General features: G+C 46.1%; 2 protein-coding genes and 1 long non-coding RNA gene across 4 annotated transcripts in view; 2 read left to right on the top strand and 1 right to left on the bottom strand.

The window, feature by feature from the left end:
• GSPT1 (G1 to S phase transition 1) overlaps positions 1-3,978 on the bottom strand; it is a 36,478-nt gene extending 32,500 nt beyond the window's left edge. Inside the window, exon 1 of one of the 2 annotated variants that reach the window (XM_047780479.1) lies at positions 3,354-3,978. In XM_047780479.1, the coding sequence (XP_047636435.1) occupies positions 3,354-3,711 (358 nt within the window). In that variant the 5' untranslated portion in view covers positions 3,712-3,978. The remainder of the gene's footprint in view (positions 1-3,353) is intronic. The other variant, XM_047780480.1, reaches the window with a different exon arrangement.
• Positions 3,964-6,537, top strand: LOC125127460 (uncharacterized). The gene is made up of 2 exons (XR_007134937.1): positions 3,964-4,404; positions 5,966-6,537. It is a non-coding gene; the product is annotated as an uncharacterized LOC125127460 (long non-coding RNA).
• Positions 6,538-8,252: 1,715 nt separating this feature from the next.
• Positions 8,253-9,653, top strand: LOC125127457 (60S ribosomal protein L4-like). The gene is given in 2 exon segments (XM_047780478.1): positions 8,253-9,224; positions 9,226-9,653. Coding segments are annotated over 2 exon segments (1,272 nt in total). The 5' UTR covers positions 8,253-8,307; the 3' UTR covers positions 9,581-9,653.
• Positions 9,654-14,213: the final 4,560 nt, after the last annotated feature.

The following is a 14,213-nucleotide window of genomic DNA, read 5'->3' as shown; positions in this document are numbered from 1 at the left end:
CAAGTCAGCAGACTGCTATCCAGAAGAAGAAAGAGACATCACCGGCCTAGCACCCTGATCTGACTTCAGGCTCCAGAACTGTGAGCAATAAATTTCTAAGCTACCAGGTAACCTTGAATAACACCGGTGAACCTGTTTCTCACTGAAGAATAAAAAAACTAAGTGGAACTAAAAAAGTATATTCTATCATAGAAAATGTTCTAGGAGTTCCCATTACAGCTCAGTGGGTTAAGCAGACACAGTATCCATGAAGCTGTGGGTTTGATCCCTGGCCTTGCTCAGTGGGTTAAGGATCCAATGTTGCCACAAGCTGTGGTGTAGGCTGAAGATGCAGCTTGGATCCTGTGTGGCTGTGGCATAGGATGGCAGCTGCAGCTCCAATCTGACCCCTACCCCGGGGCCTCCCATGGCACAGATGCAGCCCTAAAAAAGAAAGAAAAAGAGAAAGAGTGGAAGGAAAGAAGGGAGGGAGGAAGGAATGAAGGGAAGGAGAAAATGTATGTTCTAGTACATACAACGCCTGTCATCTACATTTGCATTCATTCTAGCTCCGCAGTCTCAAAGACCATCACTTGGCCAGTTTACTTGGCTCTGTAGAGGACTGCACCGAGGTCAACAATGAATCCCAGGTTCTGACTCGGGACAGCTGGAAACAGGCATTAACCAGCAGCCTGCCAGTGAGAGTGAATGACTCTTTGTGCAAATGCATCTTCCTCTACTGGTTGCTCAAAGCACCACTGAAATTATTTCAAAAGAAAGAGGGAAAGACAGAAAAAGATATGGAAGAATCAAAGAAAAAGATAAAACTATCCTTCTCTCAGGAATGAGAGATATTTATCCCAGACATTTTATTTTATTATTATTTTTTTCTTTTAGGGCTGCATCTGTGGCATATGGAAGTTCCCAGGCTAGGGGTGGAATCAGAGCTGCAGCTGCCAGCCACAGCAACACTCTGGGATCTGAACCTTGACTGCGACCTATACCACAGCTCACAGCAAAGCTGGGATCCATCCTTAGGCCAGGGATCAAACCCACATCCTCATGGATACTAGGGTTCTTAACCCTGAGCCACAATGGAAACTCCATTTCAGACATATTTTAAAAGTCATTCATTGCAGTGTTCTCTCTAGACTTTCTCAAGAGCTCTCCTGGTATCTGGTTCAACATACACCCACCATCAATTTCAGCTATGGTTTAACAACAACAAAACACCCTAGCCACTGACAGAACACTGTAAATCAACTACAAAAAAAAAAAAAAAAAGCTAGACTTACGTGTATTTCCTCACTGTAAAAACAAAAAACAAAAAAACCCCAAAAACTTGCAAACTTTATGGCTTTCCCTTGGTAAATCAACCTAATTGCTATTTCCAACTTTTTCCCTGCTTCTTCCAAGCATAGATCTCTCCTCTGATGGTGCTAATTTATGGACCTTTCAAGGGCTAGAACACGTAATCCAGCAGTGCCACATACCTCTGGACCTCAATTTAGAAAATCCGTATTTTCCCAAACAGGCATAGGTGGGTTTTGTGTTTTTGTTTTTGTTTTGCTTTTTTTTTTAACATTAACTGACATTTTGTAGAAGCAGCTGATAGTTATATCAAAATAGCCTTCTGATAAAAAAGAAAAGAAGACCATAAGGTAGGGACAACCACTTCCCTACAGATTTGTATCTCTCCAACTTCTAGTAGTGTCACAGAGGAAAGGATTAAAACTGCAAACTGACAAATATCAGGAAGAGAAAAGATAGTCCTCTGTAAAAGAGGCAATGTCTACTCAACAGTGACACCGTTCCAGACCACTTCTCTCAGGAGGTCTAAGGATGGCCGTCCCTGGATGACTGGCTGAGGGCTAAATAGGCTGGAAATGGAGTCCTAGGTCTAGTCCGAGTGGGACTGGTGATTCCTCCAGAGTTAGGAGGGAGGGCCAAAAAAGAAAATGGCTGGATGAAAGCAATCCACACGCTAAGGTTCAGGGAAAGAAGCACTTTTAGGAGTTAGTAAGTTTACGTGGCCCAAAGGACTTGATCTAAGCAAAGCTAAGCTTCCTTGTTCAAAGGGCAAACATCAGCTGCTACTCACACAATTAAAAATACCAGTCAATCAAACAACCAAATCCAAACCGTGTGTTCACATACATACTTCCCAAAAGCATTTCCCCAAACTCTCTTTTTGCCTCTAGAGAGGAAACTGTAGCCAAAGTTTCTGAAAAAAACAAAACTCCTAGAGCACTTTTAAGATGTCTTACTTGTATAAGAAATATTACAATATAGGACTTTAAAGAGAAATAAAATTCACTCAATTGACATTCCTACAAAATCCCTGCTTGAAAGCATGCTACCACTTAAGCAGCGCCTAAATACAGGAAGATTTTTGAAGACTTAACTGGAAACCACAGAAAGTCTACTAGCTATGGTCAAAACGGCACGCGACAGCTATGAAGTTCTAACAAATGCTCAGGTGTCTGAATAGACTAATTCCTGACACATGAACACGGAGAGCGAGTTATATATACCAAGTAACCTGAATAAGGTAAAAGATTTTAACGCAGTAAAAATGCTAAACCTATCACCAACTAAGGAGAAAAGTCAGTCCCACATGAGAAAAAGGGCACATGATCAACGTACACACTTTAATGTTAAGTGAGAAACGAACTCTGTGACATCTGTGAACTCCACAAGCTTACAAAATGCTAAGAGTGAAAAAAGATCTATTGATAGCCAACTGTTTCTGCCGGATCGCAAGACTGCAATGCATCCTGGGATTCCTTCAGGATGGTTCCGTGCCATAGATATTTAAAACGTAATTAGTTTCAATAATAGAAATCGCGGCGAGACGCTCTCTCGTCTAGACCGAGGAGAAGGGAAAACTCCAGCATTCGTCCTCCCCAAGCCCTCAGCGCTCTCGACAACCACCCGACCGACCCTAGGCTCCATCTGTCCTCACTTCTAGGCCTCGTGGCACTGTCCAGCGGCGGTCCCCCTCCGTCCCATACGGTCCCCACTTCCAGCGGGGAAGTGGGGCCCCAGGGAAAAAGAGGCCGGCCGCGGGTCTCGGGCCTTCGGCCCCAGTGGTGTGCCCCGCACGCTGCTCCCACCCTCCCGGCCCTCCACCGCCGCCACCCTGCGCAGGCCGCCACCCTGGCCCCGGGGCGCCCCACCCAGGACAGCCGGCGCCGCTGTCAGCGCCCCACGTGCCGCCTGGCCCCACGACCACGCGCCTCTGGCCTGGCGCACTCCCGACCCCACTCCGATCCCCATCCCAGGTGGGCTCAGGCTCCCAGGCCGGCTGCTCCTGTCCTCCCAGCCCGGCTTCCTCCCGCAACCCAGGAAAGAGAGGCGTCCCGGCCTTTTACCCGAAGGGCCTCCCGCGCCGCTGCCGGCTCCGTGGTTGTTGGCGGCGGCGCCAGCTGGGGGTGCTGACGGCTGGGCCGGGCCCCGCAGGAAGGACGGCACGAACTCCGCGGCGTGGACGTTGGGCACGAAGGGCTTGGCGTTGACGTTGAGTTGCCGGCTGAAGGCCGCGCTGAGGTGCTCACGCTGGGCCTCGGCCGCCGCCGCTGCCAAAGGGCCGCCGGCGCCGCCGCACGGTACCGGTCCGGGGGCTTCCATGTCCGCCTGGTCCCAGCAATCCGGTGCCGAGTCGCTGCTGCTGCTGCCGCTGCTGCTCCCACCTCCTCCGCCACCGCCGCCGCCACCACTGCCCGGATCCATGATCGGGGGGGCCGTGTGTGTGGTGAAGAGAGGGCGGGAAATGGAGGCGGGGGCGATGGGCCGGGGTGGAGCAGGCCGCGCTGAGCCCGGGAAGCTGCGAGGCAGAGAGGCTGGGGGAGCTAACTACACAATCTCCGGCGTCGTCGCGGCAGCACCTTTAGTCCCGGCTTCGCACTCCCAACGACGACCGCGGCGGCAGCAACGGCTCAACCCTCCTCGTGTGTGCTAGCAGACCTCCTCCCACCCAACCCCAACCACCTCCAACCACCTCCGACCGCCTCAGCGCCAACCCCACGCCTGGTGCGAATTGACCCTTCGCCGCCACCCGTACCTTCGCCTCGGTAGTTTTCGGCTCCGGCCGGCCCCGTTTCCGGCTACGAGTCGCGGCGAAGGCGGAACTACGAGTTCCGGCAGCACCCGCGCGACCCCGCTGCGGTTTTCCCGGGGGCCGACGGGAGTCGGAGTTCGGGGCCGGGAGCAACCGGAAGCGGCGCCGTCTCCCGGCAGGCAGCGCGAGAAGGCGGAGGTTTGGTCACCTCTCAGCGGCCCCACCTGTCACCGGGTGGGGGCCGGGGTAGGAGCGAGCCCTGGCGCGACTTCTCGCGGGGCCGCGGACTGCAGATCTCTCAGCCCAAGGGGGTGTCCGCTCTGTCCTTCCGCACTGGACGCGGGAAAACGGACAGCAGATCTAAGGTGGAAAGAAAAGATTTCAACTCCTGAAAATTCCTTCTCTTTTCACCAGCCCTCTGTGTTCCCTGCCTCATAGCCTCCCTACCTTGTTCTCTTTCTTTCCACCTTCCTCCTCCCCGCCCCCAGCCAGAATTTGCCCCACATTTCAAAGGCGACGCGGGGCGTCTTTCATTTTTTGTATTCACTTGGTGGACGAGACCATAAAACCGTGAGACATGACAACTTGAACTGCAGAGTGGCTTGTAAAGCGCTCGGGCCCAGGCTCTGCCTCGGCAGAGGGGATTATTAACTGGAAACTTACAATGACTCACTGCCTGTATGACTAGTCATAAAGCCTTCACCCAAACTTTTCCATCCCTTCCTCCTCCCTGCCAAGGGCTTTGCAAACCAAACAGAGGATTGCCGTATTCCATGATGTAGCCAACTAACAGGGTTATTTTTGTGCGTCCAACTTCGTTTGCACCCTTAGGTGAAGTGGTTTTCTTTTGAAGGGTAGGATTTGCTCAGGTTTTGCCTTAGTACTTTATTGACTGCGTCTCATGCGGCCAGGTCGCGGTTCGGTAAACCCGGGAAAAGAGAAAAAGTGAAAGATAAAAACCTAGACCCAACTGCTTGAAGTGGGAAAATAGCCTTGTTCTTAATACCTGTTAAGTTCTCCTGTAATTCACCGTTACGGAGCCCAAAACAGAGAAAAACATATTGTTGATATTTTCCTGCTAGAAGTCTAGACAGAGGGCCAGTCTAGCAGAGTGTCGTTTATCTGCTAGAAATTACAGAGTACAGTCTGTACAGAGTACAGAGAACACACAAAGATATTTCTTAAAAACCTTATGTTAAGCTCCAAAACCTAAATCTAGGTATTAATTTTAAACATCTATTTTAAAGATAAAAGAACTCAGCCTAATGAGACAAATCACAACAGAGCTGTCAGTTACCTTTGAAAACATAATCATATTCTAAAGTGGTTTGAAATTGGGTTTAATATTAAATTAATATTAAACTGGAGACATCCATTATAACAAGGCTGACTTTAAGTTTCTAGATGGGTCTGTGGTTCATTGCTCTGGAAATATTCTGGACATTGATTCCACCCCCCCCCACACACACAAAAGATGTATACCTCTCATTAATACAAAGTTCTGGTTACAGCCAATTAATAGGGTTCTCCAAAGACCTCGCTGCATCTTTAAGAATGTCCCACTTTAAAGTTAATATTGGAGTTTCCGAGGTGGCTCAGTGGTTAATGAATCCGAGTAGGAACCATGAGGTTGTGGGTTCTATCCCTGGCCCCGCTCAGTGGGTTTTGTGGTGTAGGTCACAGACGCAGGTTGCAGACACTGCTTGGATCCCGAGTTGCTGTGGCTCTGGCATGGGCCAGCAGCTACAGCTCCAATTAGACCTCTAGCCTGGGAACCTCCATGTGCTGTGGGTGTGGCCCTAAAAAAGACCAAAAAATAAATAAAAATAAGGGAAAAAAATAATGTTGATATTAAATGATTGTCCTCAAATTGAGAGAGAATATCCCAATGATTGATATAAAAATCAGACTTTTTTTCCTATACAGGAGAACTGCATTGCTATTGAATGAGATTCACAAGAAGCAAACACATGTCTGAAAGTGCTTCAAGTGCCTTCTCGCTCAAGATTTGCTCTCCCCAATCTGCTCCCAATAAAGTGCCAAGGCGAGCCGCTGACTCAAATAGCGAACCTTGCTGCCCTTTGTCATTGGATCCCCAACTTCAAGACTTTTCGCCTGGATGGAGGGCAATGGGTGATCACCCCGATAGGTTAGTTCTTCACATCTAATTAAATTAGTCGAGTTTCTTTGTGCCTGGTGCTTCTAGGGACAAAGAAACTGCTAAAACTGCAGCTTAGAAAAGTTGATGTCGTTAACTTCCCTGTCCCTGAATAGGATGGTTATGGATGTTCAGGAAAGCATCCACTCTATTGGTTTTTGAAAGCCTTGACCTGCCAGGGTTGAGACACAGCTGCAAGCAGGAAATAAGCTCTTCTTGTTAATTACTGTTGTGCTAAGTTTGAGCACTTGAGGTCAGAATCTTTTATTCATCTTTATATCCCCATTGCCTGGTATAATGCCTGGCAGAGAAACCATGCTTAATAAATTGTGAATGGGAATTCCCATCGTGTCTCAGTGGTTGACGAATCCAACTAGGAATCATGAGGTTGCGGGTTTGATCCCTGGCCTTGCTCAGTGGGTTAAGGATCTGGTGTTGCCCTGAGCTGTGGTGTAGGTCACTGACGCAGCTCGGATCTGGCATGGCTGTGGCTCTGGCATAGGCCGGCAGCTACAGCTCTGATTCGACCCCTAGCCTGGGAACCTCCATATGCCATGGGTGTGGCCCTAGAAAAGACAAAAACAAAAACTCTTGAATGAATGAATGAGTGAATCAGTAGGGAGTTTGGGACGATACTGCCCTTTTATACTCATTTGGGGTGGTTTAGATGCAGGACTATCAACGTTAAGAAATAGTTTTCCAAGGACATTGTGCTATTCTGTGTGATGGAAGCACAAGGTTAGCTTGACAACAGCTTTACTTTGCAAAGCTATTCTTGTTCAAGGTCTGAGCCACTTCACTGCAGATAATGTCTATCTTCCAAAGCAAATCCCCCTGCTGGCATTCCTTTTCTCTCTCTTTCTCTGTGGTCTTCCCACCCTTAATTATTCTGCCTTTAAATCAGTCTCAGCATTTGCACCTGTTGAACAAGTACACCGTCTTTGTTTTTTTAACCTCAGAGTTTATCTTTTAGGCTTCTGAACATGAGACTGATAGAATAACTCACAGCTGTTCCAGGCTTTTGGTGGGTGAAAATGTGTGGTCACGCGTGGACACTGATGCAACAGTCCCACTCCTCGAGTTGTTTTCTACAGAAATTTGAGCACAAGTGGGAAAAGCTCTTCTTTCCAGCTTTTTTTTGCAGCAGCTCCAAACTGGAAACAACCTAAATGTCCATCATCAGGGAAGTGGTTAAATAAGTGATGGTGTATCAATAATATGTGATAACATTAAAAAGAATGAAACAGACTAGATGCCAACATGGAAATACGTGCGTAATACATGGTAAAGGAGAAATACCTGGTGACTCAGTGTACCGAGTATAGTCTTATTTCTAGTAACTTGTTTTCCTCTCCCTTGGCTGCTCTTTCCCTAGATCTTCACCTCTCCAGCTTGTTGTTATTTAGTTCAGATGTTGTGTCTTCAGCTCAGAGACCTCTCCCAGCCACCTTGGCCCTCCACCAGCCCCCGTCACTCTCTACTGTTGTGTCTGCTTTTATTTCGCTCATGCTCCCTGCCCATCTCTTACTAGAAAATTAATTCCGTGCATCTCTCTTATTCACCATCGAGTTTCCCATCCCCTATAACACTGCTTGGCTGAGATGGATAAAGTACTAAGGAAAGATTCAGGAGAGAAGGAAACATATGTATCTCTCTGGATATTCTAAAGCTTTTAAAAATGTGGACAGTTACATATTAAACAGTCAGCCAAAGATGTATTTGTAGGGTGGAACTGGATGTGGAGAGAAGAGCAGATGGGAGAAGAAATCATAAGTTTTCGTATATATTATATATATATATATATATATTATATATATATATATATTTTATATATATATATATATATATATATATATATATTTTTTTTTTTTTTTTGGCTCTCGACCCACCTCATGTAGAAGTGGAAGTTCCCTGAGCCAGGGATGGAACCCATGCCACAGCAGTGACAATGTTGGATCCTTAACCCTACAACAAGGAAATTGCTTAAAAAAATTTTTTTTATTGAGATAAAACTCATATGACAAGAAATTAGTCATTTTAATGTGAACAATTCGCTTTTCCTGTGGGAGCCGCCGGGTTGAGAGGAGCATGGCCTTCTCCTCTCCCCACCATGGCGTGTGCTCTTCCACTGATATCAGTGTACTCCGAAAAAGGGGAGTCATCTGGCAAAAATGTCACTTTGCCTGCTGTGTTCAAGGCTCCCATTCAACCAGACATCGTGAACTTTGTTCACACCAACCTGCGCAAAAACAACAGACAGCCATATGCTGTCAGTGAATTAGCAGGTCATCAAACCAGTGCTGAGTCTTGGGGTACTGGCAGAGCTGTGGCTCGAATCCCCAGGGTTCGAGGTGGTGGGACTCACCGTTCTGGCCAGGGTGCTTTTGGAAATATGTGTCGTGGGGGCCGCATGTTTGCGCCAACCAAGACCTGGCGACGTTGGCATCGCAGAGTGAACACAACACAGAAGCGATATGCCATCTGCTCTGCACTGGCTGCCTCAGCCTTACCAGCGCTGGTCATGTCTAAAGGTCATCAGATTGAGGAAGTTCCTGAACTTCCTTTGGTGGTTGAAGATAAAGTTGAAAGCTACAAAAAGACCAAGGAGGCTGTTCTGCTTCTGAAGAAGCTTAAGGCCTGGAATGATATCAAGAAGGTTTATGCCTCTCAGAGAATGAGAGCTGGTAAAGGCAAAATGAGAAACCGTCGCCGTATCCAGCGCAGGGGACCCTGCATCATCTATAATGAGGACAATGGTATCATCAAGGCCTTCAGAAACATCCCTGGAATTACTCTGCTTAACGTAAGCAAACTGAACATTTTGAAACTTGCTCCTGGTGGGCATGTGGGACGTTTCTGCATTTGGACTGAAAGTGCTTTCCGCAAGTTAGATGAGCTCTATGGCACTTGGCGTAAAGCTGCTACCCTCAAGAGTAACTACAACCTTCCCATGCATAAGATGCTCAATACAGACCTTAGCAGAATCTTGAAAAGCCCAGAGATCCAAAGAGCCCTCCGCGCACCACGCAAGAAGAGTTCTGAAGAAGAATCCACTGAAAAACCTGAGAATCATGTTGAAGCTAAACCCGTATGCAAAGACAATGCGCCGAAACACCATTCTTCGCCAGGCCAGGAATCGCAAAATCCGGATGGATAAGGCAGCAGCAGCACTGAAAGCCAAATCAGGTGAGAAGGGGGTTCCAGACAAGAAGCCTGTGGTAGAGAAGAAAGGAAAGAAGGCTATTGGCAAGAAGGCTGTTGGCGTTAAAAAGCAGAAGAAGCCTTTGGTGGGGAAAAAGGCTGTAGTGACCAAGAAACCAGCAGCTGAAAAGAAGCCTGCAGAAAAGAAGCCCGCCACAGAAGAAAAGAAGGCTGTTGCATAAACTTAAATTTGTTTATTCCATAAAAGTCAAATCACTTGGACAGCTAATTTTGAATAAAGACCTGATCAAAGCAGCAGTGTGAAAAAAAAAATAAAGTGAACAATTCAGTGGTAGTTAGTGCCTTTATGATGTTGTGCAACCAGTACCTTTATCTATTTCCAAAACATTTTCATCAGGCCGTAAGGAAACACAGAACTTGTAGGAACGATTCCTGTTCCCATGGGAACATGCTCGCCCCCTCCTCTCCCCACTGCCCTGAAAACCCCAATCTCCTTTTCTATCTCTAAGAGTCACTTGGTCTGGTCCTTTCATGTAAATGGAGTCATACAACATATAACCTTTTGTGTCTGGCTTCTTTCACTTAGCAAAAGGTTTTCAAAGTTCATCCATGTTGTAGTATGTATTGGTACTTCATTCTTTTTTTTTTCCAGATAAAATATTATAGGTTTATTTAAAACTTAATTCTCACCTTGGTGCTTCATTCTTTTTATGATGGAGTACTAGTCCACTGTATGGATATACCACTTTTTGTTTATCCTTTAATTCCTTGATAAGCAAATTGCTTTTAGTCACCAAAAGACATCAAAAATAAAAGGAAGGAGCTCTCAGAGTTCCCACTGTGGTATAATGGGATCAGCAGCATCTTAGGAGCACTGGGACGCAGGTTCACCCTTACCCCTGGCCTGGGAACTCCACATGCCTTGGAGCAGCCAAAAAAACAAGGAGTTTTCTTGTGGTACAGCAGGTTAAGGATCTGGCATTGTCGCTGTAGTGGCTGGGGTCACTGCTGTGGGGTGGTTTCAGTCCCTGGCCCAGGAACCTCTACATGGCATAGGCATGGCCAAAAATAAATAAATATATAAAAAAAGAGAGAGAGGAGTTCCTATAATGGCGCAGCAGAAATGAACCTGACTAGTATCCATGAGGTTGTGGGTGGATTCCTGGCCTCGATCATTGAGTCAGGGATCCTGCGTTGCTGTGGCTGTGGTATAGGCCAAAAGGTGTAGCTCCAACTCAAGTTCCAACGTGGGAACTTCCATGTACCAAGGGGGCAACCCTAAAAAGCGAAAAGAAGTTAAATAGATAAATAAAAGCTATCTACACTGTGTCTTAAAAAATGATACTAATAAAATAGATTAAATAGGGAGTTCCCTGGTGGTCTAGTGGTTAGGACTTGGCACTTTCACTCAGACCAGGTTCAATCCCTGGTCTGAGATCCCACATCAAGCTGCTGCATGCCATGCCCCCCCCCCAAAAAATTTTTAAATTAAAAATATTATACAGGTGGAGTTCCAGTAAAGTGTAGTCTACTTAATTGTATCGTAGTCATCTCAGGGTCTTGATTCTGCTTAGTTATGTAAGATGTTAGCATTTTTGCAAATTCGTATGATCCTATGATTACTTCAAAATAAAAAATTAAAAGGTTAAAAACTCTCATACTAACAAAAAGCCATATTTCTGAACCCTTAGAGCCCACTTATAATTATACAGATATTAGTGTCAGCTGCCAAGTTTTTACCAAAAAAATTTTTTTCTACCTTCTTTAATTCAATTTGTTTGGGCCGGAGTTCCTGTTGTGGCGCAGTGGTTAACGAATCTGACTAGGAACCATGAGGTTGCGGTTCCATCCCTTGCCTTGCTCAGTGGGTTAAGGATTCGGTGTTGCCGTGAGCTGTGGTGTGAGTCACAGATGTGGCTCAGATCCCGCGTTGCTGTGGGTGTGGTGTAGGCCAGTGGCTACAGCTCCGATTGGACCCCTAGCCTGGGAAACTCCATATGCCGAGGCAGTGGCCCAAGAAATAGCAAAAAGACCAAAAACAAACAAACAAAAATTTCTTTGGGCCAAGGGTAGCATTGAGGAAGAGGGATTTTTTTTCCACCTTTGATGATTTTATAAACATAGAATTGTACCAAAAAATCACAAACACTCATATACCTACATAGAATCCCTGGATTGTCTGTTGTTAACATCTCAAAATTTTGTTTGCTGTTTTAAGATAAAAAATACAACAGTTCCAGTGTACATGCCACCTCTCTCTTTTACCCCCATCCCTGTCCCATTCTACCCTCTCAATAAAGGCAACCACTATTACATATTTAATGTGATCCATCTAATCTATTTAAAGACATATTTGTATACATATAACATATAAATCAAGAAAGATACACTGTATTGTTTTAAAATTTATATACAATATACAAAACCTGCTTTGACTTCTTGTGTTTGTGCTCTAGAGTACCTCCATCTATGGGGTTTTTTGTTTGTGTGTTTGTTTTGATGGAACCTGCTGCATGTGGGAGTTCCTGAGCCAGGGACTGAACCCGAACCACCCAGTACCCCAAGCCATGGCAGTGACAATGCTAGATCCTTAACCCACTGTGCCTCAGGAGAACTTCTCCTTCTATGTTTATATATCTTTTTTGTTTGTTTACCCATTTCCGTACTGATAGACTTTTAGGTTATTTCCAATTTTTTGTTGAGCCAACGGTACTTGTACAAATGTCAGGATCCTTTCAGCAGCGAGTTACAGAAATTCAATTCAAGCTAAACTTCACCATAATGTATTATCGTACGTAACTATAAACCATAGGATAGGACTGACTTCTTAGTCCATTGGTTTGGTGGCTGGATGACATCATCAATGACCTACATCTTTCTGCTTTTGTCTTTCTGCTTTTGTCTGCTGCGCTGGGTGTTGGCTTCATTCTCAGGCAGCATTCCAGATGAGAGAGAAGGTTCCAGATGCCATATCCAGAGAAACAAGACAGAGCATCTCATCCTGCATGCAGCTCCCTTCTAGGAATGAGGAACCCTTTTTTTTTTTTGGCTTTTTAGGGCCACACCCACGGTATATGGAGGTTCCCAGGTTAGGGGTCTAATGAGAGCTACAGCTGCCAGCCTATGCCACAGCCACAGCCACTGCAGTGCAGGATCCGAGCCGAATCTGCAACCTACCCCACAGCTCACAGCAACGCCAGATCCTTAACCCACTGAGGGAGGCCAGGGGATAGAATCCCCAACCTCATGGTTACTAGTCGGATTCATTGCCACTGCGCCACAATGGAAACTCCCTAGGAATGAGGAAGCTTTTCCCAGAAGCCTTGTATGAAGTATCTCCTCCCATGTCATTGGCCTGAATTGATTCACCTACCCATTCTTCAAAAGGAGAACTCTCTCTTTTTACCGTGGTGAAATTAATGTAACATAAGATTTACCACTTGAAGGAGTCCCCCTTGTGGCTCAGTAGTTAACAAACCTGACTAGGAACGATGAGGTTATGGGTTCCACCCCTGGCCTCGCCCAGTGGGTTAAGGATCCGGCAACGTGCCATGAACTGTGGTGTAGGGCACAGACACGGCTCGGATTCCGAGTTGCTATGGCTGTGGTGTAGGCCGGGACCTGCACCTGTAGCTCCAATTCTACCCCTAGCCTGGGAGATTCCATATGCCACAGGTGTGGTCCTAAAAAGAAAAAAAAAAAAATTAAAAACCCACAAACAGACAAAAGGTGCCACTTGAGCGTTTTTAAGCATGCAGTTCAGTTCCTTAAGTGTGTTCACGCTGTTGGGCAACCATCACCACCATCCGTCTTCACAACTATATCTTCCCTCCCTGAGACTCCGTACTCATCAAATACTAACTCCATTTCCTCCCTGTGAATCCCCCTCCTCCAGCCCTTGGCACCCACCCTTCTTTCTGTCTCTGTGGCTTTGACTATTCTTGGTGTCTCATAGACGTGGAATCCCATTGTGATAAATAATGTATTTAACTTGGCACACCGTCCTCCGGTTTCATGCATGTCGTAGTATATGTCAGAATTTCCTTCCTTTTTAAGGCTGAATAATATTTCATTGTCTACATAGGCTACACTTTATCTATTCATCAGTCAGCAGACACTGGGTGGCTCCCATCTTCTGGCTACTCTGAATAATACTGTGACAAATATGAGTGTACAAATATTCTGCTCAAGTCCCTGCTTTCAGTGGAATTGCAGAATCATATAGTAATTCTGTGTTTAATTTTTTTTTTTCTTTTTTGGTAGCCCCTTGGCATATGGAGTGCCTGCGCCAGGGATCAGATCTGAGACGCCATTGCAACCTAAGTCGCAGCCGTGGCAGTGCCGGATCCTTAACCGACTGTGCTGGGCTGGGAATGAAACCTGTGCTCCAGCGCTCCCCAGATGCTGCTGATCCCATGGCCACAGCAGGAACTCTTGTGTTTAATTTTTTGAGCAACCACCATACTTTTTCCCACATTCGCTCTACCATTTGACAGTTTCACTGCAGTGCACAATTTCTCCACATCCTTACCAGCTTGTAATTTTCTTTCTTCTTTCTTTTTTTAAATTTTTAAATAATAACCATAACCATTCTAATGGACGTGAAGTGATATTGTTGGCTGTAGGGGTAGAGTGCTGAACCCTAACCACTGGACCTCGAGGGCCAGCAGGCTTGCTATAGATGCCCAGTCCCAGTGCCTCTGGGGAAAAAAAAAACGGCAGAGACTGAGAGTAGTGAGGCAAATAAAGTGTGTATTAAGAGATAAGATATATGCAGAGAAAGCGCAGGCAGGCCTGGGTTGGGGAGGCAGGGATGAATGAGGGGAGGGAGAGAGAGAGAGAGCCACAGGCCTT

The sequence above is a fragment of the Phacochoerus africanus genome, chromosome 5, assembly GCF_016906955.1.
Source record: "Phacochoerus africanus isolate WHEZ1 chromosome 5, ROS_Pafr_v1, whole genome shotgun sequence".
In the NCBI taxonomy this organism is placed as follows: Eukaryota; Metazoa; Chordata; class Mammalia; order Artiodactyla; family Suidae; genus Phacochoerus; species Phacochoerus africanus.
Note: the sequence above shows the minus strand (reverse complement) of the source record. Positions and strands in the feature narration are given on the sequence as shown.